The 25,780-nt window shown below is 45.4% G+C and overlaps 1 protein-coding gene across 3 annotated transcripts; it reads right to left on the bottom strand.

The window, feature by feature from the left end:
• Positions 1-899: 899 nt before the first annotated feature.
• Positions 900-13,140, bottom strand: TMEM219 (transmembrane protein 219). 3 transcript variants are annotated; one of them, XM_084771908.1, is made up of 6 exons: positions 13,070-13,140; positions 11,283-11,481; positions 10,995-11,184; positions 5,979-6,208; positions 3,746-3,915; positions 900-1,004 (listed from the first exon to the last, which is right to left on the bottom strand). In XM_084771908.1, exons 2-5 carry the CDS (start codon positions 11,445-11,447, stop codon positions 3,778-3,780), a joined length of 723 nt encoding a protein of 240 aa, XP_084628034.1. In that variant the 5' UTR covers positions 11,448-11,481; positions 13,070-13,140; the 3' UTR covers positions 900-1,004; positions 3,746-3,777. The 3 variants fall into 3 exon arrangements, with proteins under 3 accessions (XP_084628034.1, XP_084628033.1, XP_084628032.1); XM_084771907.1 differs by lacking the exon at positions 13,070-13,140 and adding an exon at positions 12,453-12,569; XM_084771906.1 differs by lacking the exon at positions 13,070-13,140 and having other exon boundaries at positions 11,283-12,400.
• Positions 13,141-25,780: the final 12,640 nt, after the last annotated feature.

Genomic DNA, 25,780 nt, shown 5'->3' with positions numbered 1-25,780 from the left:
TTTACAATTCCAGCACTCAGCAGGCTGAGTCTATGGCGGGAGGATATAAATTCCACAGCAGCATGCAGCCTGAAGGGGTACTAGTATCAACAAAGCAAAGCAAATGTTTCCCAAAGCAAATCCACGAATGTGGCCAAAGTTTTAAGCGACCTAAGCCCTGTGCCAACTTGTATTCCAAACTTAGGTCAACAAAGATACCAAGGGCGCTAGTCATCTGGACATCCAGGCCAGCATGGACCACATATACGAGCTCATCTCAAAAAAGAGAAAATGAAGGACAGAGAGCAAGGCTCAGGCTTTTCATCCCAGCACTCCACTTGACAGGCAGATCTCTGAGTTTGAGGCAAGCCTGGTCTACACAGTGAGTTCCAGGCAAGCCAGGGCTACATAGTGAGACCCTGTCTCAAAGAACCAGCAAAACAAAAGACCGTGGGGATACTGTTCCATGGCAGAGTGCTTTCCTAGCCTGTGTGAGGCCCTATGTTCAAATCAATCCATGGTGCCACAAAAGGAAGCGGACCAAAAGAGCTTGCCATAAAAATCTGGCAACCCAAGTTCAATCTCCTGAACCCATGTAAAGGTTGAAGATGAGAACAGAATTGTTCCGTGACCCCCATGCACACGCCATGGAACGTACATACACCATGAGCCTGCGCACACACACGGTAAGAAAAATTACCAGGGCGTGGTGGCACATGCTCTTCATCCTAGCACCCAGGAGGCAGAGGCAGGCAGATCTCTGAGTTCCGGGGGCAGCCAGGGCTATCCAGTGAAACCCTGTCTGGAGAAACCAAAAAAGAAAAAGGAAAGAAAGAAAGAAAAGAAAATCCTTTAAGTCAACAAGGAAAAGTACCCCCAGTGCTTACTTTAATCCAATTCCCAATAAATACCTTACACAATAGTGGTCAAAAAGCCATTTATTTTCCCACATTCCAGTTCTTCATTTTTTTTTTTTGTAATAGGTCTTCTAAACTCAGAAGGAGGCCCAAGAATATGATCTCCACCTGAAGAAAAGAAAGGAAACAGGACAGTAAGAAGGCCCCTGGAGGAAGCTCTACAAGAACGCAGAAGTCACAGAGCAAGGGGGAGCTACAGACTGAATCCCACAGGGCTAGCCTCAGAATCACAGGGCCAGCCTCAGAACCCCAGGATCAACCAGGGGCCAGAAAGCTAGAAGCCTTTCCCCAGTCCTGACTCAGTGGGCTCCCTGTTTCCTGTTCTGAGAAGATGGCTGGTGAGGCCTAGCCCCCAGGAAAGTCGACACAAAGATCTTGCGCTTCCAGGTCCTCTGGGCTGGAGTCGTTCCACAGTCTGTGCTGTCTCCATGTCTCCCATAGAGACGTCCTGGCACACAGAGGCCAGCAGAGCCTGGGCAAAGGCTTGCGAGCTGGATGTATAGATTATAGCTTTCAAGCATGGTGAAGATCTTTTTTAGGTTGATTTTTTTTTTTTTAAACTCAGTGAGAGGATGTGAATTGCTCCATTTGCCAAGCTTGTTCCATCCAAATAGCTAATTCGCAGAGAAAACTATTTTCTAAGAGCAATCATGACTAAATGAAGAAAATCCATATACAGTGCTTGGGCCTAGCATGTGTCCAGTGATAGGGATTGCCACGCGTTAGATTCTTTTCAGCTGTTTGAGCAGAATTCCAGGAGGCTAACAGGATGGCTCTGTTACAGGCTGATGACCTGAGTTTGAGTCCCAGGACCCACAGGATGGAAAGAGAGAACTGTGACTTCTGGACACTGATTGTCCCCTGACCTCCCCATGTGCAGTGTTGCATGCACACAAATACATGGCTCCCTCTCAAATAAATTTGTTTTTATTTATTTATTTATTTTTGAGAGGTATAGATAAAATTTATTACTGACACACCAGAAGTCCCAATTGTTGATGTGTCAGGGTCCCTCAGCACTCGGGAGGCGAAGGACCAAATTTATTTTTAAAAAATATAAAAATAATAATAATTGTGCCAGGGTGGTGGTGCTTGCCTTTAATCCCAGCACTCACGCGGCAGGGGTAGGCAGGCCTTTGGGGCCAGTCTGGTTTACTTAGCAAGCTTCAGGCCAGCCAGGGCTACACAGTGAGATCCTGTCTCAAAATGAATAAATAAATATTAACTTTCAGGGAAAAAAAATCAGGACTACATATTTAGGGGAGATTGTCAAACGTGAACCCCCTTAATCCATCATTGCTGACATGGTGGGTGTATGTGAGGTGCAGCTCCAGTGCGTCTTATGATCAGAACACTACTTGGAAGACATCACAGAGGATATGCATGAGAGCATATCAAGTTAAAAAATAAGGCCCAGTCAATGTCCTCAATCCCAGCACTCAGGAGGCAGAGGCAGGTGGATCTCTGTGAATTTGGGGCCAGCCTGGTCTACACAGTAAGTGTCAGGTCACTGGGGCTACAAATGAGACCCTATCTCAAAACAAACAAACAAAGAATCAAATAGGGTGCTGGTGGTTTGGTGGCAGCCACATCTGGCAGCTCACAACCACTTCTAACTCCACCACCCTCTTCTGGCCTTCTTGGGCACCGTGGAATTAAAAAAAAAATTAAAAATAAAATAAAGAAAGGGGCTGGAGAGATGGCTCAGAGGTTAAGAGCACTGACTGCTTTTGCAGAGGTATTGAGTTTAACTCCCAGCACCCATATGGTGGCTCATAACCATCTATAGTGTGATCTGATGGCCTCTTCTAGCAGGCAGATGTATATGCAGGCAAAGCAATGTATACAAAATAAAATAAGCCGGGCATTTAATCCCAGCACTCGGGAGGCAGAGGCAGGTGAATCGCTGTGAGTTCGAGACCAGCCTGGTTTACAAAGCGAGTTCAGGACAGTCAAGGCTACACAGAGAAAGCCTGTCTTGAAAAACGAAAAATTAATAAGTAAATAAAATCTTTTAAAAAAAATCAAAGTACATTCATACTTGGGGAAAGTTTTCATATTAAATCATCACACCTTCAGTAAACTTCATTGGCTGTGATCCTGTCACTAATCACACGCTTGCAATGCACAGTTGTGTAAACTGTAAAGTGTATTCTTTCCTGACTGAGCACTGTCAGGAAGGAAGGGAAGCATCTTTTCTTTTCTTTTTTGAGACAGGATTTCTTTTTTTTTGTTTGTTTGTTTTGTTTTTGTTTTTCGAGACAGGGTTTCTCTGTGTAGTCCTGGCTGTCCTGGAACTTGCTGTGTAGACCAGGCTGGCCTGGAACTCACAGAGATCTGCCTGCCTCTGCCTCCTGAGTGCTAGAGTGCTGGGATTAAAGGCGTGCGCCACCACCACCCAGCTCAGGAGAGGCATCTGAATTACTGAGAGCAGTCTTTTTCTCCTTGGGTGGCATTTACAAGTGCCCACTTTATGATAATTTGCCAAAATGTACTTTTTGTGGTTACCTGTTGCATAGTAAAGATAGGGCCAGCAAGGTAAAGGTTCTTGTCATGAAAGCAGACTTGACAACCTGAATTTAGTTCTCCTGGCCCGACGTAAATGTGGAGGGAGACAGCTCCATCAAGTGGTTCTTTGACCACTACGTGCACACTACAGCACATATGTGTTCATACACACAGAGACGAAGGAAAAAGTAAAAAGAATAAAAATGCTGTATGTTTATGGAGAAGACTATCCCAATTCCCATAAGGCCATGGGTGAACAGGACTCTCAGGGACACACAGAGTCTGCTTTACCAGGTCACAACTGCCATCCCTTCCCCACCGCGATTCCCACAGAAGCTCACCTGAGAGCAGAGGAAGGAGCAGGCCAGCGCCCTCACAGCCGTGTTCTAGACCAGTGGAACTCTGGCCGTGGATGGAAGAACAGGGCAGTGACACAGCAGAGAAGACCACAGAGCAGAAGCAGGAGAGCGCCCAAGACCAGCAGCCTGCTGCCGCACAGAGCTAGCTCCTCCTAGTGGTGGGGACATGGAGGGACAGGGAGGTGGTAACAGCAGAGAGGGCTGGGAATCTTCCCCTACCTCACCAAGACAAGCCTCCATGAGGCAGGGTCCTCCTGACACCTAGGAGCAGCTATGGGGCAGATGAAAGATAACATTCGTCCTGACGGTTTCCAAACTGCTTTCTTGCCCAAGCACCGAACGCCCCGAAGGCCTCCCCAGGGTCACTATCCTCCACATTCCTTCCCTCCTCTCTTAAACAAGGTCTTGCTATATAGCTCAGCTGCTCTCAAACTCTTGTGTTCCTCCTGTCTTGAGCCTTTGGAGTGCTGGGGTAACAGATGTCTACCATCACACCCAAGCATAGTCCTTTTCAAAGTGGTTGGTTTTTGTTTGTTTGTTTGTTTGTTTGTTTGTTTTTAATGTGCCATGGTGTCCGATCTTGGAGTTACAGACAGTTGTGAGCTGCCATGTAGGTGCTGGGAATTGAACCCAGGTCCTTTGGAAGAGCAGGCAGTGCTCTTAACCACTGAGCCATCTCTCCAGACCCCTTCAAAGTATTTTTTTTTAATCTATATTTGTATATGGCTGTTCTGTGCACCACCTGCATGCAGTTCTTACAGAATCCAGAAGTGGCATCGGATCTCCTAGGTCTGATGTCACAAATAGTTATAAATTGTTATGTGGGCACTGGGAATTGAACCCAGGTCCTCTGGTGGGGCAGCCTGTGCTCTTAACCACTGAGTCATCTCTCCAGCCATAAAATGCTGGTTGCCAGCAAATGCCTTTACTTAGGTAAGCCATCTTGCCAGCTGTTCACATGTTAAAGACTACAAGTAGAGCCAAATTCTGCTCCCACAAATGCCACACATCCCCTACTCCCCTCCCATCCCAGACAAGACAGGGTTTCTCTGTTGCCCTGGCTGTTCTGAAATTCACTCTGTAGAGCAAGCTGGCCTGTAACTCAGAAATCCGCCTGCCTCTGCTTCCTGAGTGCTGGGATTAAAGGCATGCGCCACCATGCCTGGCACAAATGACTCTTTTTAATATGGAGGACGAGCATGTCTCAGCCTGCCGACCGAGAGATTCTTTCTCTTGCCTAAGGGCTCTGTATGGCTCCTGTGTCAGTGTCACACTGTACTCACAGTAGCTCAGAACTGGCCCTGAGATGGGGGTTTCTCCTGCTTCCTTCCTCGGCATCCCTTAACACCTCCTGTGAACCCCAAAAGGCTGCACCGTGCTCGGAAGGGGGCTGGACTGCTGCCTTAGCTTATCCACTTAACCAGCTGTGTGCCTTTAGGCAGTTCACTCCCACGCTAAACCTGTTTCCTCATCTGCAAAATGAGATAATAGTACCTGTCTCAAAAGATTATCTTAAGATCAAATGAGATAATGGACACAAGTGCTTTGTATACTGTAAACTGTGTACAGCTCTTTCCGCCTAGCCACCTTCCTTAGGGAGGCCCTCTGCAAATGTTCACTGTGGGGTCAACTGCTCCTTGCTTTATATCTGGGTAACACTGCTCAGATCTCCAGGACAGCAACTAGCCCATTCTGCCTCTTATTATACATCTGAATTTCTTTTGTTCGTTCTTTAGACAGGGTCATGTAGCCCTGGCTGTCCTGGGGCTCCCTACACAGACAAGGCTGGCCTCTAAGTCAGCGAGCAGCAAATGGCTGTCTGTGATCAAACCTGTCCTGCGTCAGGTACTGCCTGTGCTGACGATGTTCCTGCTGCTGTTCTTATTCAATCCGAAATTACTGGGATTCGTAGATTAGATCATGTTTGTCTTTTGCAGACAAGGAAGAAACTCTTAGACAGGTTCGAAAGGCTTGCTCTCGACCACGCTGTCTCTAACCTAAGGCGGGGTTATCACAATCAAAGTTCTTCTTTTTCTAATACACTGTCATTACATAGCCCAGGCTGGCCTTGAACTTTCAACCCTCCTGTCTCAGACTCTGGAGTACCAGGATTGTAAGGGAGCATGGCAGAATGCCAGACCAAGCCCATCCCTTCTCTATGAAGTGAGGTTGCTCTTCACCCCTTTCAGACATCACATCAACCTCAGGCACTTACGGAAGTGAGCAGCTTGGTGAGCACAAGGCGTTCGTGGCTCCAGATCCTGACACACTCCTCAGCCATCACGGGGCTCAGGGTAGCGTTTCCAGCTCCGTCTTCTGAGCAGGATATGGGTGGCTGGCTAGAGGGCAGGATTGCTGGAACAGCACTAAAATAGAGGCAGGTCCCCGGAGTCCTTCCTGAGGCCACTCTGGCTGTGACGAGGACAGACTCTCCTGCAAAGGACCCTGCAAGAGGCACAAGACACAAGATGGAATACTGATTGGGAAGTCAGAGAGATGGCCTGCAGCAAAAAGCACTGGCTGGTCCTCCAGGGAACCTGGGTTCGATTCCTAGCACCTACAACTACAAGTTTTTAACTGCAGGAAACTCCAGCTTCAAGGGACCTGACCTCTTCAGGCCTCTTCCAGTAAACACACACATATGCACACATGCAAACACACATATGCACACATGCACACACACAGAGAATTCACAGACATGTGCACATCTACAAACCAGGCGTGGTGGTGCACACCTTTAATCCCAGAACTCAGGAGGCAGAGGCAGGCGGATCTCTGAGTTTGAGGCCAGCCTGGTCTACAGAGTGAGTTCCATGACAGGGCTATAACAGAGAAACCCTGTCTCGGGGGGGAGGGGGAGAAGAAGCAAAGAAAGAAAGGAAGAAAGAAACACTTGTCCTTTTAAAGAAATCAGTTATCCATTGGGCATCAAAACCCATTAAAACTCCACACCCTATTTCAAATTACTGGACAAGGGATAGCGTGCTTAGTAAATACCTGTGGGGCAATTTTCAGTGCAAAAGCCACAAAGTCAGGCTGTCACCTCACTGTATGAGTCACCCAGATGTATTAAAGAACATGTAAACCAAGGAAAGCTCTCAGGAAGGATGAAATAAAAAATAAAATAAAATAAAAATTTCCAGTTTTAAGTGTTGAGGGCATTTCTATGAAAGACACAAAAACCGAACATTTTTTGTTTGTAGCCCAGAGTAGACTAGAAACCATCTTCTAGTCATTGGTGACCTAGATTCATGGCAGTTCTCCTACCTCAAACTCCCAACCACTGGGATTATAGACACGAACCAGCATGTCCAACCTCAATCACCATCATTTTAAACGGGCAAAGAGGATGCTCATCAAGCTGTTGGTGAACCTACCCTGGCTTTGATCGCTGCTGTATGGTCTGAATTTCTACATGGCTGGGGATGACGCAGCTGATAGAATGCTCGTGGACCACAGGCCAGCATAAAGTAAGAGAGAGTGGTACCACGCTCCTGTAATCCCACCAAGGGGAAGGTGGAGGCAGGGAGGCAGATAGCTCAGGAATTTGGGATCATTTCTGGCAACACGGTGAGTTTGAGACCAACTCTGGCTAAGTGAGACCCTGTCACAAACTAAGAAACACCAGAAGCAGATGTACAGTATGAAAAGCAGAGGAAAGGGAACAGGAAAGATGGTTCATCCAGAAAAAGTCCTTTGCACACAAAGAAGCCAGTAAAGGCGGAAGGAGAGAACTGTCTACACAAAGCTGTCCTCCGACTGCTCCCCTACACTAATAATAAATAAAAAATTTAAACTACAAGTATGTTAGGAGCTAGGTGTGTAGCTCAATGGTGGAGCTCTCGCCTAGGAAGAGGCCCTAAAGTACCAACAAAAGAAAAAACAGAGTAACATACACTAGGGCGTCTGCTCTGACCTTATCAAATACAAAATAACCAGGCAACAACAGTGTTATTTAGTGAGAAAACATTTGAAAACATGATGTATCGATTAAAGTAATAGCCATTAAATAACAGACCAGGTAGTGATATGGAAAGCCATATATGTCTAAATGAGAAAGAGAGAAATACAACTTGGCATATACATTATAGCCACAACTGAAGAACGCCCATGTACAATTCTGGACATAACTTCTTCTCCCTACTCCACTGCTCAATGACCTTGGTGCCCAGGTATTGTACTGTTAATCCCAGACAGTGAATGCCCCTCGTAACTCACAAAGGTTTTATCTAATTTTTTCCACCATGTCTTTCTCTTTTTCACCTTTCTTTTTCTTTTCTTTTCTTTTTTTTTTTTTTTTTTGATTTTTCGAGACAGGGTCTCTCTGTGTAGCCTTGGCTGTCCTAGACTCACTTTGTAGACCAGGCTGGCCTCAAACTCACAGCGATCCGCCTGCCTCTGCCTCCCAAGTGCTGGGATTAAAGGCGTGCGCCACCACGCCCGGCGGTTCCCCTTTCTTTTTGTTTTTATTTTGAGGCATTGTCCCACTATGTAGCTCTGGCTGTTCTGGAACTCACTATGTAGACCAGGCTGGCTTCAAACTCAGAGAAATCCACTTGCCTCTGCCTCCTAAGTGCTGGGATCAAAGGCGTGCTTTGCTACACCAAACTTTATGCCTTTTATTAAAAACAGGGCCTTGCTACATAGTCCAGCCTGTCCTCCAACCTGCACTTCTGCCTCAGCTTCTCCAGTGGTGGGGTACAGGCAGGCACTAAGATGCCTGACTCAATGGCTCCTTAGAAGTCATTTTCCAGTTGTCCTGTGAATGGAGCCAATCCTGAGACTCTCTTGAGTAGACTGAGTTTGCCCAGTGCACCAGAGAAAGCCTAACCGCTTTGGGTTGCATACAACATTTCTTCTTTCTTTCTTTCCTTCTTTCTTCTCTTTTTCCCTTTTTTGTTTTTGAGACAGGGTGTCTCTGTATAGCCTTGGCTGTCTTGGAACTCACTCTGTAGACCAGGCTGGCCTTGAACTCAGAGATCCACCTGCCTCTGCCTCCCTAGTGCTGGGATTAAAGGTGTGAGCCACTACTCCCAGCTCATACAAAACCTTATATGGGATGCCAGCAGCAGCAGCAGCAGCAGCAGCAGCAGCAGCAGCAGCAGCTTATACCTAGGAGTGAACCAACGCCTGCAAGTTACCCGCTCTGACCGCCACATGTGTGCGAGCGCACACACATACACACATGAACAGAGACAAGTAAGTGCATAATTAGTTAATTCAAAGGCCGTCCCTGAGGTTCTACTTCCTGCTTTGGAGCTGTTTTTCCACTCAGCACCCCTTCCTGCACCATCCAAAGTGACCCCGAGAAGCTCCTAAACATGCCATCACGGTTCCTTGCCATCTGCAGGCCTCTGTGTCTGCTGCTCCCTTTGCCTGGAATTACATACGGCTCAGCATCCCGAAAGCTCACGCTCAGATGCCGTAGCCTGTACCTTCTGTTTTACTTCGCACAACCGGCAGGTGTACTCTTCTATGTCCGTATTAAGCAACTGAACGGGGAAGCCAAGAAACCTGTAGAATCACTCCCCCAGCCAGAGTGAGAAGGGCTTCTCAGTGATTGGGGCGGTACAGTGAAAATGAGAGAGAAAGTGCTGGTGAGTGGACACAGGCGAGGCACGCCTTTGATCTCAGTGCTCAGGAGGCAGAGGCAAGAGGATCTCAGTGAGTTCGAGGCCAGCCTGGTCCACATAGTGAGTTCTAAGATACTCAGAATTACGGGGGGGGGGGTGTCAGGGGGGGGCAGGGAAGGGGGGAGATCATGTTTCAAAACAAGAACAAAAACAAACAAAACAAAGTGCAGTGAGGATGGAAGAAAACCCAAAGCTCCAGTTGTAAGACTATAAAATGGTACCTCACTTTGGAGGTTCCCCAAAAGATTAACCAAAGAGCGATCTTACAATCCATGTGTGACTATGTCCCCCATAGTACTAACACAAAAACTAAGGTGCTAAGAAGAGCATCATTTCTTTTTTTTTGGTTTCTTTTTTTTTTTCCTTTTTTTTTTAATGTATTTTTTTCCTTTTTTTCTTCTTTCTTTCTTTTTCATTTTTCTTTTTTTAATTTAAAAGACAGGGTCTGGTTATGTAGCCTTGGCTGGCCTGAAGCTCGTTCTGTAGATCAGGCTGGACGAAGACCTGAAGAGATCTGCCCACCTTGGTCTCCCAGTGCTGGAATTAAAGGTTTGTAGCACCAGGTCAGGTTGAACCCAGCAGCGAGGCTGAAACAGCATAATTTCTAATGACCCAAAGTGGAAACAAGAAGCTGAAGGTCAATCAGATGATAACCAGATACGTGATCATATGGAATACGCATCCAATACTATTCAACAATAAAAAGAAATGGAATAATGCTGCAACATGATAAACCTTAACAATCTAATTTCAAGTCAAAGCAGCTGGTCACAAGGACTGTGTTTGTAGCAATATCCAGAATAGGCTGAGCACGGGAGACAGAAAGCAGACTTTGGAGGCCTGGGAACCCGGGGGAAAGAGGTACAAGAAAGCAATGGTGCAGATCTACTTAGATAGTTAGAAGAAATATTTTTTTAAATGGATTTCAGGGTGGCTCCACAGTTGTACAAAAAGACTAAAGGTAACTTAATTGTATACTTTGGGCTTTTTAGTTTTTGTTTTTCTGAGACAGGGTTTTTCCCTGTAGTCTTAGCTGCCCTAGAACTCACACTGTCGACCAGGCTGGCCTCAAACTCATAGAGATCTGCCTGCCTCTGTTTCCCAAGTGCTGGGATTAAAGGGGGTACACCACCATGGCTCAGTTTAATTGCATACTTTAAATGGGTGAGCCACATGGTGACCTGTGACTCGTGCTTTAATGTTGTCATATATATTTTAAAGGTGGTTTCCGATCTTGCTATGTGGTCCTAGATGCCCTGGAACTCACTATCGAACCCAAGCAGTATTGGCATGCTTGAATTCTCTCTTCGTATTTACCTCTCCATCACAGTCGAGCAGGGCATTTGGTGTTAAGCCTAAGGACAGAAGTGAAGCTGGGACAGAAGTGAAGAAACAAGAGACTGGAACAGCAAAGCCAAAACACAGGACCGCTACTGTGGACGACATTCACTGCAAGTGTCGTACACTATCCAATCTGTACTACAGCAAAAGTGACTACGGTTATAGATGTGCCCAAGGTCCCCAGTCTGGTGGAGTCAGAGGTAGGGCCCAACCCTAAGCGCTCTGATTCCTGGACCCCAGAGTTCCCCAGATCTCACCTTTCAATCCTATCTGACTACCATGGATCTTGGCTTGGAATGTTTGGGTTTTGTTCCTGTCTGGACCATCTCCGAAGTTCAAAGTAGTGAGTAAGCCAATGACGTGAGGGCCTCGCCACTTCCCTGTGACTGTCCCATTCATGGGGCACAGGCTTAGCTGGCCAAAAGATCTCAAGAAGGAAACCCAATCCTGTGTGCAAAAAAAGAGTGAGATTAGCAGCAGAGGCAGGAATATACCAGAAGGGTGGGCAACTCCCCCACCCCACCCACCCACCCCCGGGAACTTACCTGGGGAATATCAGGGCTACGTAGGCCAGTCGTGTGGCTAAGAAGGAAGCCACCAAGTCCCAGGCCAGAGAGACCAAGGAGCAGCAGGACCAAAGTGGCACAGACCAAAGGTGGATGATGAGCCAGACAGAGATGCAAGTTGTGCCCTGCCTGGCAGCTGCCCATGGGGAGCAGAGGGGTCTGGGCTTCTGTGGAGTGCCTGTTGGAGGACAGCGAGGGAGCACTGGACAAGAGCTTGCTGGTCAGAAAGCATTCACCCATGTTAAGCAAAAGCAAGCTAAAGCGAGAAGAAGACAGTGGGTCGGCTCGAGGCCACACAGGAAGTGGCAGAGCCATGACCAAAATCCAAGATTCTGTACTCCGAAAGTTCACCTCCTTACAGCACTGAAAGAACGCGTGCTTTCGCTTCTGAAGGGGCGCGAAAAGAACTCTCAGCTGAAGAGGAAGCAGTTGACCTAGGGCTAGGGTTTGGCAGCCAAACAGTCCAGCCAGAATCCAGACCGGAAGTGTCTGGGTCCAGAGTTCCTACTTTGAAGTTAAACTAACCAGCTAGGTAGGAACGAACGCAAGGCGCTCACTGAATGCGACCCGGCTCGTTAATGTCTGTGCGGTTAAGATGTTGTGAAACAGCTAAACGTTCTAAGATCACCGAGTAATGAGGATCGATGGGGCAGCACTTTGCTCGGTAACTTGGCTATGCAGGGATTCAACAGACGACCATCTCCTTTCTTTTTATTGGTGTCATACTGATCCTTAAGACCAGAAGAAGACAGAAGAAACGCTGTGGCTCAAGGGGCCCTAACACAGAAGTGGTGGGGGTTATGGTCTAAAATCCGTCTCCAACTTCCGAGTACCCTATTGCAGGAAAGGAGCGATAGGCTATTGAAAGTAAACATCTGGATGGCAGGCAGGTGTGGGAGGAGAGCGTGAGAGAGTGTGGAAGCCACCGGGAAACGAAGGTGTCACATATGGTCGTCCGCTGCGCGGCCCCACGTCCCGGCATTTATGCAAGGGGGAGGGGAGGAGGAGGGAGGGCAGAGCCCGAGGGGCAGGAGCGGCTGGTGCATCTGGGCCTCCCGTCCTCCCCAAAGCCCCCTCCAGAAAGATCTCGACACCCGCATCCCTTCCCGACCAAGCGGCTTCAGGGCCGTCCGCCGCTAGCTCTCTCACCGCTTGCAGCCGGGCGGAGGCCGGCGCCCCGTGACGTCACGGGCTGTGCGGCGGAGGGGCGGGGCCCGTGCTCGAGCACGCATCCACTCCCACCCCTCCCCGCCCCGTCCTAAGGCGCATGCGCGGTGGCCTGCTGCGGTGTCTTAGCTGGCTACACCCCGGGCTCGCCCATGCCAAACCTAAAAAAATTCTCCCTATGGGCTGAGCGGAGGGAGTGACTCGCCCGGAGGTGAGGAGCCCGTGGTAGCCGTTTTGAATACCTCAGGCACCCTCCCGAGAGATCGCAGGAGGGTTTCGGCGGGACCTCACCAAAACCACTTTTGTGTTGCTCGCCCCTGACCTGCCATTTGCACAGCCCGGCCGCGCCCGGGTTTCCAGGAAGGACTTGGGATTCTCTGGGAAGGATGGGGCCCTACTCCGCTATGAGAGTGGTGTGTAGGTGTTGCTCATCTCTGTTCTGTCAGACGGTTACGGTCTACACACCTTGCGCTTGGCCTTCCGCTTGGCCTTCGGCTCTTAGTGGCTCCTAAGTGCCCGGGACCCTACTGTTGGAATACTTTTCAACCCGCAGAGTCTCCTCTCACTCCGTTTGCCTTTTAGAGGGGAGATCATCTTACCTGGAAAAACATAAGACACGGCTAGGAACTGAGGCTCATATCCTCACTCTGGCCAGCATGGTGGTACAGTCCTGTAAGACGAACACTCATGAATTGGAGACCTGAGCATCAGGAGTTCAAGGCCAGCCTAGGATTTCCGCCCCCCCCCCCGTCCCCCGTCCCCCGACACACACACACACACACACACACCCCAAACCAAACTCAAACAACAAAGTGAATAAATCTAACTGCAAAATGTATATAGAGACAGTGGAATTTTTTTCCAGCTATAAGGAACAGTCATTCTGGTAGGGTATGTTGACACAGACCTTTAGTCCCAACGCTTGGGAGGCAGAGGCAGGCAAATCTATATGAGTTCAAAGCCAGCCTAGTCCACATAGTGAGTGCTAAACCATCAGGGCTCCACAGTGAGACTCTTTTAATTTAGTTTAGTTTCTTTCTTTTTGTTTTGTTTTGTTTTGCGACAGGGTTTGTCTGTGTAGCCCTGGCTGTCCTGGAGCACATTTTATAGACCAGGCTGGCCTCAAACTCACATAGATTAGCCTGCCTCTGCCTCCCCAGTACTGAGACCAAAGGCATGGGTCAACACATTCCAGCTCACAACTGTCTACAATTCCAGGACTCTGATGTCCTATTTTGACCTCAGCAATAACCAGGCTTACATGTGGTACACATAGACATGCAGGCAAAACACTAATACTTAACATTAAAAATAAATAAAGCTTTAAAAAGTGTTATTCCTTGGTAGCACATGCCTGTAATGCCAGCACTCAGGAAGCAGGGGCAGGAAGATCAGGAACTCACGGCCAGCCTTGTAAATAATTTGAAGTCAGCCAGCCTGGACTACACAAGGCCATGTCTCAAAAGCCCATTAAAAACAAACAAAAAAAGAAAAAAGAAAAAAGAAAAAACAGAACAACAATTGCCAATGACAGGCTGCAGAGATAGCTCAGAGGTTGAGAGCACTTCCTGCTCTTCCAAAGGTCCTGAACTCAATTCCCAGCAACCACATGGTGGCTCACAACCATTTATAATGAGATCTGGTGCCTTCTTCTGGTGTGTAGTTGTACATGCAGGCAAAACATTGTATACATAATAAATCTTTAAAAAAAAAATGCCAATGACATGACTCAGCAGAAAAAAAGCACTAGTTTGATGACCTGAGTGTTATCCCCAGAACTTATGCTGGAAAGAGAGAACAGACTGCCGGGCACGATGGCACACGCCTTTAATCCCAGCACCCGGGAGGCAGAGGCAGGCAGATCACTGTGAGTTCAAGGCCAGCCTAGTCTACAAACTGAGTCCAGGACAGCTAAGACTACACAGAGAAACTCTGTATTGAAAGAGAGAGAGAGAAGACAGACAGAGAGAGAGAGAGAGAGAGAGAGAGAGAGAGAGAGAGAGAGAACAGACTTTTGAAACTTGTCTTCTGAGAGATGGGTGAGGTACATGTGTATTGTGTGGTCAGAGGACAACTTTCAAAAGTCTCTCTCTCTCTCTCTCTCTCTCTCTCTCTCTCACACACACACACACACACACACACACGATTTTAAAAAGAACAAAGTTATGGCATTTGCAAGAAAATATAGTTAGTGATAATCATGTTTAGTGAATTAAGTCAGCCTTAGAAACATAAATATGGAGGCTAGACTTGAGGCATGGTGGTGCACTCGGGAGGCAGAGAAGAGGCGGATCTCTGTGAGCTTGAGGCCAGCATGGTCTACAAAGTGAGTACCAGGACAGTCAAGGCTACACAGCCAAGGTTAATATAAGTTTGTTTCTTTAAAAACTCAGTTATTATTATTTTTTAGATTTATTTATTTATTATGTATACACTGCTCTGCCTGCATGTACACCTGCAGGCCAGAAGAGGGCATCAGATCACATTATAGATGGTTATGAGCTACCATGCGATTGCTGGGAATTGAACTCAGGACCTCTGGAAGAGCAGTCAATGCTCTTAACCTCTGAGCCACCTCTCCAGCTCTCAGTTATGTTATGTAAGCACATTTTTGTTTTAATCCCAAGTGTGGGATATAGAGATGTTTTTAGTTTGTCCACAGCTGATAACAACCTTGTGTGGCTTGGAGAGGGGTGCGATCTTTGCCAGCTGCAGTTAGTTTAATTCTAAGGACTCTGAGAGGGTATAAATATCAGAGCCCAGAGAGAGGAAGAGGCAGCTTTGACACTCTGGGGGTGGGGTTGTCTTGGAGGAGATGCTTAAAGAGAGACAGAGAAGGATATTCAGAGAGAGGGGGAGAGAGAGAGAGAGAGAGAGGGAGAGAGAGAGAGAGAGAGAGAGAGAGAGAGAGAGAGAGACTGGTAGTGCTGGATACCCTGATGACTGAGATTGGTATTTTCCCCAAAGAACCTGACAACCCTAACCAGCCAGAACTAAATCTAAAAGAGGTCTATATCCCCTATCTCCCCATCCCTCCTAACCTTCTTTCTCTCCTAGCTAGGGCTGGGGGGTTGGAAGGGATGTAGAGGCATTAAGAAACTCCAAATAAGATAGACTTTAAAAATTAGCATCTACAGAAACTCTGACTTGAAAAGAAAGGAAGGAAAGAAGGAAGAAAGATATGTGTGTTCTCCCACTTGTGGTTCCAGAATTTTATATAGATACAGGAAGGTGTGTGTGTGTGTGTGTGTTTGCACATATATATAAAACACAGAAATAGAACTGAATCACCCAAGATACTGTAATTCAGAGACTGATGGGAAGGGTGAGAATAAGAAAAGGGAGAAGAAGTAGGCGTGGTGGCGCATGCCTTTAATCCCAACACTCGGGAGGCAGAGGCAGGTGGATCTCTGTGAGTTCGAGGCCAGCCTGGTCTACAAAGAGTGTCCAGGACAGCCAGGACTGTTACACAGTGAAACTCTGTCTCCAAAAACAAAACAAAACAAACAAAAAACAGGAAGAAGAAGAAGAAGAAGAAAGAGGAGGAAGAGGAGGAGGTCTGGGAGAGAATGAGGAGCATGAATTATGTACTTATTTGGAAATGTCCTTATGCAAACAGGACCACGTACATTGAATACAATGAAAAAATATGAAAGTGAAGAAGGACCTGAAAGAGATTTTTACAGAGAAGATAAATGCAAATGACCCTCAAGCATATGAAAAAGATGCTCAGCATCAGTAATCATTACAAAATACACAGCAAAAAGCAAAATGAGCTAGGGAAAGTCCCTCGCGGGTAAAGCTGCTTTTCCATACCCAACAAGATGAGTTCAATCCCCAGAACCCTCATGGCGGAAGGAGAGAGCCAGCTCACGAAAGTTGTCCCTGATCTCAACACATTAAAGTGCACATGCATGCACACACACACACACACACACACACACACACACACACACACACAAGAAATCAAGATGAAAAAAAAGAAAAAAAAACAAAATCAAGATGAAGTATCATTTTATATCCATTAGTATGACTACCAACAAGAAATCAAAAAAATAGAAAGTGTTGGTAAATATGTAGATAAATTGGAATACTTCGACTGAATATTGTTGGTAGGAATATGAAATGGTGCAAAGGCTATGAAAAGAATTTGGCTTTTCCGAAAAAGAAAAACAACAAAAATAGTATTATCATATGGTTATAAGTCCACTTCTGGATATAAAATTACTCCCCAAAATTGAAACAATGCATCCATGAGAGATTTGTAGCAATATTATATTCACAAGAGCCAAAAGTGGAAACATCCCAAGAATGGATGAATCAAATTAATCCAAATGTGGTACACAGAACACATGAGGGAATATTATTCAACTTTAAAGAGGAAGGAAAGATATGTGTAGTGTTGCATGCATTTGTGAGGTAGAGGTAACAGGACAAGGAATTTAGAAATTTAGAGGACATCTTTAGCTACATAATAAGTTAAAGGCCAGCCCAAGTAACATGAGAACCTGCGGAAAAAAAAAAAAAAAAAAAAAGAAAAGAAAAGAAAAAAGAAAAGGAAATTCCTAATCATATTGCAATGTAGATGAACCTTGGGGCATTTTATGCTGAGTGAAACACATCAGTCACAAAAAGACAACAGCAGCATTTGGGAGGAAAAAGACGATTGTGTAGGATGTCACATGTATGAGGAGATGGACTAGGTAATAGCATATGATTCCCCATCATGATATGTACAGGATAATAAATTATTCTACCCACATGAGATGCATAAAATAAACAAAATTGGGAGCCGGTCGTGGTGGCACACACCTTTACTCCTAGCACTCGAGAGGCAGAGGCAGGTGGATCATTATGAGTTTGAGGCCAGCCTGGTCTACAAAGTGAGTCCAGGACAACCAAGGCTACACAGAGAAACCCTGTCTCGAAAAACAAACAAACAAAAAAAACCACCCAAGATTGTTATACCTACATGAGATATAATATACAAGACAACAGTGTATAATTCCAGCTACAGGTGATGCACAACACAGTAGTGTGAGACACCAGAAGCATACGGTGCAGAAGACAATGGTATATGACTCTAGCCATATGATATGTATAGGACAATAGCAAATATCTATATGAGATGCTTAAGGTGATGGCACATGATCCCACCTCCACATGATAAATAACACAGTAGTGAAAGGTCCCACCTCTACATGATAAGTAACACAACAGTGAGAGGCCCCACCTATGAGCTGGACAAGACAGTGTGCATCACCTAGGTTTGCACAGCATGTGATGTGAAGGGTAATTGCTTATGATCACACCAGCCTGAGAGGCACAGGACGATAAGCCAATGGTTTCACATATATACTGTGCATAAAGCAACAGCATATGCTTCCAACTCTGTGGGATGCACAGGACAATGGCGTATGATTCTGCTGAGACACATGGGACAATACATATGAACGCACCTATATAATATAATAACAAGATAATAACAAACGAGCCCACGGCATATATACGATACGAAAGACACAAGCAAGTGATATTACCTATATGAAGTGCACAAGACAGTTGTGAACGACTCGACCGATGTGTGAGGCACAAGACAATCTTATGGTTCCACTCTCTGAGATGAACAAAAACAAACAAACAAACAAACAAGACAACAAATGACTTTACCTGTTTGAAATGCACAAGACAATAGTGTGTGGTTCTACCAACATGGATGCACAAGATAATAAGCGAGTGATTCCGTCTACACAAGACGTGCAAGACAGTAACAGGATTCCACTACATGATGTGCACAAGGAAATGTTTATTGATTCCAGCCACGTGAGGAAAATGACTGTGTACCACCGTGAGATAGAGAAAAGTGCAAGCCTGTGATTCTAGCAACATGAGATACAGAAGACAATAATAAGTGGTCCCTTCTACATGACATACACAAGATGATAGTGTCTGATTCGATGTTTATGACATGTATAAGACATGTACGATTCCATATATGTGAGAAGCACAGTGGTGAACGATTCCACCTCTATGAGATGCACAAGAAATTAGCATATGATTCCACTCACAGGAGACGCACAAGATTCCACCTATATGAGGCGACCAAGCTTATAGTGGACGATGCTACTTTTTGAGCTGCACCAGATAGCAAATGATATCATTGGTATTAGATGCCCAAGAAAATAGTGTAAGATGTCATCTATATAAAGTCCAAAAACCATTCCTGGTGGTGTTGGTGCAAGCCTTTAATCCCAGGACTCAGGAGGCAGAGGCAGGTGGATCGCTGTGAGTTCGAGGCCAGCCTGGTCTACAAAGTGACTCCAGGACAGCCAAGGCTAACACAGAGAGACCTTGTCTCAAAAAACCAAACAAACAAACAAACAAAGTGAAAAGACAATAGCAAATGACTCCAACCATATGAGACTCACAAGACACAAGTGCATGAGTTCATTGACCAGGTTGCACAAGACCATAGAGCACGAGATGAAGAAGACTCAGCAGAAAACGATTCCATCTGCATGGGATGCACAGGACAGTAATCAGAGATGTCCCCTATATGAGACCACAAGACAACAGCATCTGATGCCACCTCTATGAGATGAACAAAACAGTAGCATTTGATTCTATAGACCTGTCTCGAACAAAACCGTTAGGAAAGATTCAGGAGATTAACAAGACAATATCATATGATTTGACCCACATGAGATACATGGGACAAGGGTTGGAGAGATGGCTCAGTGGTTAAGAGCACTGACTGCTCTTCCAGAGGTCCTGAGTTCAATTCCCAACACCCACATGGTGGCTCACAGCCATCTGTAATGTGATCTAATGTGCACTGTATACATAATAAATAAATTTTTAAAAAAAGAGATACATGGGACAATAGCATGTGATTCCCATGATACGAGATACACAAACAATAGCAATGAATCAAAATGTCTATGATACATAAGACAAATAGTTCATTATTCCGCCTGATTGAAGCGCACAAGACAATACCGTATGATTCCACCAACAGTGTATGCATGGATAATATTGTAAGATTCCAATTATATGAGATGAAGGAGAATTAGCACAGAAGTCCACATGTGTGAGCTACAGGAGACAACAGCATATGACTTAAACTCTGTGAAGCGCACAAAACAACACAGTGTGAGTCCACAGATGCGAGATGCACAGGACTGCAGCATTAAATGCACTTATATGAGATTTGTTTCTCTGCTTGTTTTATTTATTTATTTATTTTTCAAGACAGGGTTTCTCTGTGTAACAGCTCTAGCTGTCCTGGAACTCGCTCTGTAGACCAGGCTGGCCTCAAACTCACAGAGATGCGTCTGCTTCTGCCTCCCAAGGGCTGGGATTAAAGGCGTGCGCCATCACCGCCTGGCTTTATATGAGAGTTTAAAAAAAGACAAAATCAGATGATTCTACCTATCTGTGATGCACAAGAACATAGTGTATAATTCTATCAGTATGAGACGCACAAGACAATAAGAAAATGATTCCTTCTATACTATATGCAATTCACAATCACGCATGGTTCCATTAGCATGGCATACATAAGAAAATTGTTGGGGGGCTGGAGAGATGGCTCAGGAGTTAAGAGCACATGGTGGCTCACAATGATCTGTAATGGGATCTGATGCCCTCTTCTGGTAGTCATGAAAACAGAACACTCATGTACATAAAATGCTTAAGTAAATAAATCTTAAAAAGAAAAGAAAAGAAAATTAGGGCTGGAGACATGGCTCAGTGGTTAAGAGCACTGCCTGCTCTTCCAAAGGACCTGGGTTCAATTCCCAGCACCCACATGGCAGCTCACAACTGTCTGTAATTCAGTTACAAGATCTGATACTCCCACACGAGTGGATATAAATTAAAATTAAATAAAATATTAAAAAAAAAAAAGAAAGAAAATTGTTGAGCTGGGCATGGTGGCACACACCTTTAATCCCAGCACTCAGGAGGCAGAGGCAGGTGGGTCTCTGTGAGTTCGAGGCCAGCCTGGTCTACAAAGTGAGTCCAGGACAGCCAATGCTTCACAGAGAAACCCTGTCTCGAAAAACCAAAACCAAAACAAACTAAAACAAAATCAAAGACAACAATAAATACATAATTTGTTATGTTTTTTGTTTTGCCTTTTGACACAGGGTTTCCCTGTGGAGCCTTGGCTGTCCTGGACTCACTTTGTAGACCAGATTGGCTTCTAACTCACAGAGATCCGTTTGCCTCTGCCTCCTGAGTGCTGGGATTACAGGTGTGCACTACTATGCCCGGTTTAAATTGTTAATTCTTTTGAACGTGTTTTAGGCTTATGTCTCTGTCCACCACCACCCTCTTTCCTAGGTCCCTGTGATGCCCACAGCTGTACTGACTGTGGCAAAAAATAGTTTATGATTGTATATTTTAGAGATGTACAAGATGATAGCACCTGAATCAAAGGACACAAACTGTGGAAAATGATACTGTTTGGTTCCATGACATGAGATGCACAGGACAATAGCAAATGATCCAACACCTGTGAGATGAACAGGGCATTACAAATGATTCCAAATTCGTGAGCTGCACAAGACTAAAGCATATGATTGCACCAACTCTAGATGCACAAGGAAGTAGCGTAAGACTCCTCTGACATGAGCTGGGCAAGATATTAGCATACACTTCTGCCCATGTAAGATACACAAGACAACAGCAAATGGTTCCATCACTAGGAGATGTAGCAGACAGCAGATGATTCCACTTCCATCAGATGCACAGGACAACAGCATATGACTCCGCCCAATCGAGTTGAACAAGACTCAGTTCAACAAGTGAGTCCACCTCGATGACACACACAACACCACAACAAACTACTTCAATTATTTGAAATGCACATGTCAACAGAGAATGATTTTTTCCTATATGAGACACGTGATACAGTAGTAACCCACATCATCTATATGAGATGCACAAGCCAAGGGTGTGTGGTACCACCAACATGTGCTGTGCTAAACTACAGGGGATGATTTCACCTATAGGAGACACACAGGACAATAGTGAGCGATTCCAGCTGTGTGAGATTATACAACAGTGTGGTTCCACTGACCTGAGACGCACAGGACAATGTTACAGGATTCTGTCTATATGAAATGCACACGCCAACAATGTATGATGTCATGGGTATGAGGCACAGTAGATTCTCCCGACGTGAAATCCTCATGACAATAGTGCATGCTGCCACCTAAGTAAGCTGCACCAGAAAACAGCACGTGATTCCACCTATGAGGGAAATAGGACAATAGCATATTCCAGAAAAATCAAATACACAAGAAAACATGAAATTGTTCTGCCTGTATGAAATACAAAAGACCATACTTAATGATTCCACCTATATGAGACTTGCAGTACAGTACCCGTATGATTCCGTGCACGTGAACTGCACAAGGCAGTAGTATGTGACGGCAACAAAAGGAGACCCATGAGAAAGTAGCAGGTGAGTCCACCTCTAAGATGCAAAGACAACAGACAATGATTCCACCCATAAGCAACCAGGCAAGAAAATAGCATATGATTTCAGCGACATAAGATGCACAAAACAGTGGTGAATGATCCCTGTTATATGAGACACGGAAGAAGTGATTGAGGGGCTGGAGAGATGGCTCAGCGGATAAGAGCACTGTCTGCTCTTCCAGAGGTCATGAGTTCAAGCCCCAGCAACCACACGGTGCCTCACAACCATCTATACTGGGATCTGAGGCCCACTTCTGGCACACAGGTGTACACGCAGATGGAGCACTCGTATATAAAATAAATTAATAAAATCTTTTAAAAAAGAAGTGATTGACCCTATATGATACACACCAGACAACAGCATATAAGTCCACCAACGCGACACACACTACAGTGGCATATGAGTTCACTGTTGTGAGATGCAGTCAACTCAGGACAGAAAGAGACAGCTGCCAAGGACTGAAGAGAGCAGATGACTGGGAGTTGTTGTTTAATGGATTCAAAGTTGTATGTTTGCTGGGCAGAGGCAGAGGCAGAGGCAGGTGAATTTCTGTGTTTTTGAGGCCAAGCTGGTCTAAATAGCAAATTTCAGGCCAGCTAAGGTAGCATGCCAATACCTTGTCTCAAAAAACAAACAAACAACAACAAAAGAAAAACCCAGCCAGCCTGGTCTACAAAGTGAGTCCAGAACAGTCAAGGCTATACAGAGAAACCCTGTCTCAAAAAAACCAAAAAAAAAAAAAAAAAAAAAAACCAAACCAAAAAAAAAGAAAAAGAAAAACCCAGAAGTTTTAGTTTTATATAGTGAAACATCTTGGACATGGGTGGTGGAAATAACTGACTATACTTACCAGCAAGTGGTTATCCTTTGTTTGTTGGTTGGTTTTTGTTTTTCAAGACAGCATTTCTTTGTGTAATAGCCCTAGCTGCCTGGACTCACTTTTGTAGACCAGGCTGGCCTCAAACTCAGAAGCTCTTCCTGCCTCTGCCTTGGGAGTGCTGGCATCAAAGGCGTGTGCCACCACGCCCCACTGTGATTATCCTTAACATTACTGAGTGATACACTTAAAATGGTGAAAGCAACACTGGGTGAGTTGTTGTGTGCTACAGTCTCCGTGCTCTGGAGGTTAGGGTGGGAGGGTTGCACAAGCTCAGAGGCAAGCCTGAGCTACATAGCAAGATCCTGTGTCAAAGAACAGGGGAACGTGACTAGACAGATGGCTCTATGGTTAAGTGCGTGTGTACTGCTCTTCCTGAGGACCTTAGTTCGATTCCTAGCACCCACACCAGGCACCTCACGACCACCTGTAACCAGTTATAGGCATCAGACACGTTTGTCTTCTGTGGCTCCTTTCCTAACCTGTAAAATCCTACACACAGAGACACACACAGTGTTAACGCGGGTGGGGGAGAAACCTACTCACAGTGGTGTTGGCAAGGGTGGGACAATCCACTCATAACTTTGACGGAAGCTTAAAATGATTCCTGCTTTCTAGATAGGGTTTCTCTGTGTAGCCCTGGTTGTCCTGGAACTCATTCTGTAGGCCAGGTTGGCCTCAAACTCAGAGATCTGCCTGCGTCTGCCTCCCAAATGATGGGACTAAAGGCATGTGCTGCTGCCGCCACTACCACCCTGCTGACCCCTCTCACTCAAACTTCTTAAAGGGCTGGTTAAAAATCACAATCACAGGCTGGGCAGGGTGGCGCATGCCTTTAATCCCAGCACTTGGGAGGCAGAGGCAGGTGGATCGCTGTGAGTTCGAGGCCAGCCTGGTCTACAAAGTGAGTCCAGGACAGCCAGGGTAACACAGAGAAACCCTGTCTCGAAAACAAACAAACAAACAAAGAATCACAACCACTGAAGGTATTGTAACCTTTGATTCAGCAATTCTAATTATAGGAGTTTATGTTTCCCTTTTAGCTGGGGATAGGAGCCAAGGCCTGCACATATAGACAAGCACTGTACCCCTGAGAGGCAGCCCCACATTTAAGAGTTTCTTTTAGCAAACTCCTTCATGTGTTCCAAGAAGTAGGACAAAGATACTTATTGCTGCTCTGTTTGTAACAGACCTGAGACAACCTGGTGTCTGTCAGTGTGACCTTCAGGGAACCAGGGTGTATCCACAACAGAGCACCATTCAGCCACTAAGTAGGATGAGACACATTTGCATATTCAAATATGCAAATGCAAATATGACATAAGCCTGAGACATAGCAAGAGGAATCGACACAGCATAAAGAAACACATGCAGTATGCCAGCATTTGTGTTGAGTAAAAAAATTAAATATACATGTGTGCATATATATGCAAGTACTCTCTATATATAATATATTGTAGCCTGTTTTAGAAAGAGAAATTCTGGTCAGTGTTGCTTGTGGAGAGAATAAATGACCTATTAGGATTGAAGTAGGGGAAGCCTTACTGAACACTGAACATTCTTCTTTTTTTTAATTTTTATTTATCATCATCATCATCATCATCATCATCATTATTATTATTATTATTATTTGGTTTTTTGAGACAGGGTTTCTCTGTGTAGCCTTTGCTTTCCTGGACTCACTTTGTAGACTAGGCTGGCCTCGAACTCACAGCGATCCACCTGCCTCTGCCTCCAGAGTGCTGGGATTAAAGGTGTGTACTACTATGCCCAGCTCTTCTTCTTCTTCTTCTTCTTCTTCTTCTTCTTCTTCTTCTTCTTCTTCTTTAAAAATGTTTATTTATTTTTATTTTATGTACATCGGTGTTTCGCCTGCATGTATGTGTGTGTGATAGTGTCAGATCTTGGAGTTACATACAGACAACTGTGAGCTGCCATGTGAGTGCTGGGAATTGAACCCGGGTCCTTCGGAAGAGCACTCAGCGCTCTTAACCGCTGAGCCATCTCTCCAGGCCCCTATTCTTCTTCTTTTAATCTTTTCAATAATTACTAAAAAACATTTTAATCAATAAAAGAAGCCAGGTGTGGTGGTACACACCTTTAATCCCAGCAGAAAATTTAATCCAGCAGTTTGAGACCAGCCTGGTCTACAGAGTGAATTCTAGGCCAAGCAGGGCTACGTAGTGAGATCCTGTCCTAAAAAAACAAATAAAATAACGACTAGATAATAATGGGAGAGTCAGGCTGGGGCTCTGTCCTGGGAGGGTATACACGCAGTGTAGCCCGCACACTTTCTCCCTCCACCGCCCTGCTGGGGAAACCCTGTTCCCACAGAACCTTATTACCCCCTGGTAGACATGCCTTTGCCCAAGGAATGCAGGCAGCGTAGGGCCCTCAAAGGCATTAAGCACGCTTTGAGACCTTCCATATTCTGACCACACCTGGTGAAGGTTGTTCATGGTTTTTCTATGCCTGCGTTTGAACCCTGAGCTATCTTGGAACAAAGGCGTCAGAGAAGCCCTGTAAAGGACTCTTCTCAGGCGCGCCGGAGTTCTCGGCTTCTTGTGAATCTCAAAACTGACTCAATTCCTCAGCAATCGGCAGGTCTTTGTAAGTAAAGTAGGAGGCCTGAGTTCAATGCCAGCACTACACAGACACAAAAAGAGATAGTAATGAGATACTAAAGAGATGGCTTAGAGGTTAAGAGCACTGACTGCTTTTCCAGAGGACCCAGGTTCAATTCCCAGCACCCACATGGCAGCTCACAACTGTCTGTAACTGAAAGAGCTGATACCCAGAGACATACATGCAGGCAAAACTCTAATGCATATAAAATAAAAATAAATAAATTATTTGAAAAAAAAAAAAGAATCCTTCTAACCATTTCTTTGGACTTAGCCTTCTTTACGATAGAGCTGGTTAACAGAAACCTGTCAGGCCTTT

The sequence above is a fragment of the Acomys minous genome, assembly GCF_964271855.1.
Source record: "Acomys minous genome assembly, chromosome: 2".
Taxonomy (NCBI): domain Eukaryota; kingdom Metazoa; phylum Chordata; class Mammalia; order Rodentia; family Muridae; genus Acomys; species Acomys minous.
Note: the sequence above shows the minus strand (reverse complement) of the source record. Positions and strands in the feature narration are given on the sequence as shown.

Coding starts and splice junctions, on each gene's coding strand:
- TMEM219 (XM_084771906.1), bottom strand. CDS start 11,618: ATGGCTCTGCCACTTCCTGTGTGGCCTCGAGCCGACCCACTGTCTTCT. Junction 6,209..10,994: donor TAGTCAGATAGGATTGAAAG/GTGAGATCTGGG, acceptor TGCCTCTTGCAG/GGTCCTTTGCAGGAGAGTCT. Junction 3,916..5,978: donor TCACCAAGCTGCTCACTTCC/GTAAGTGCCTGA, acceptor CCCCACCACTAG/GAGGAGCTAGCTCTGTGCGG.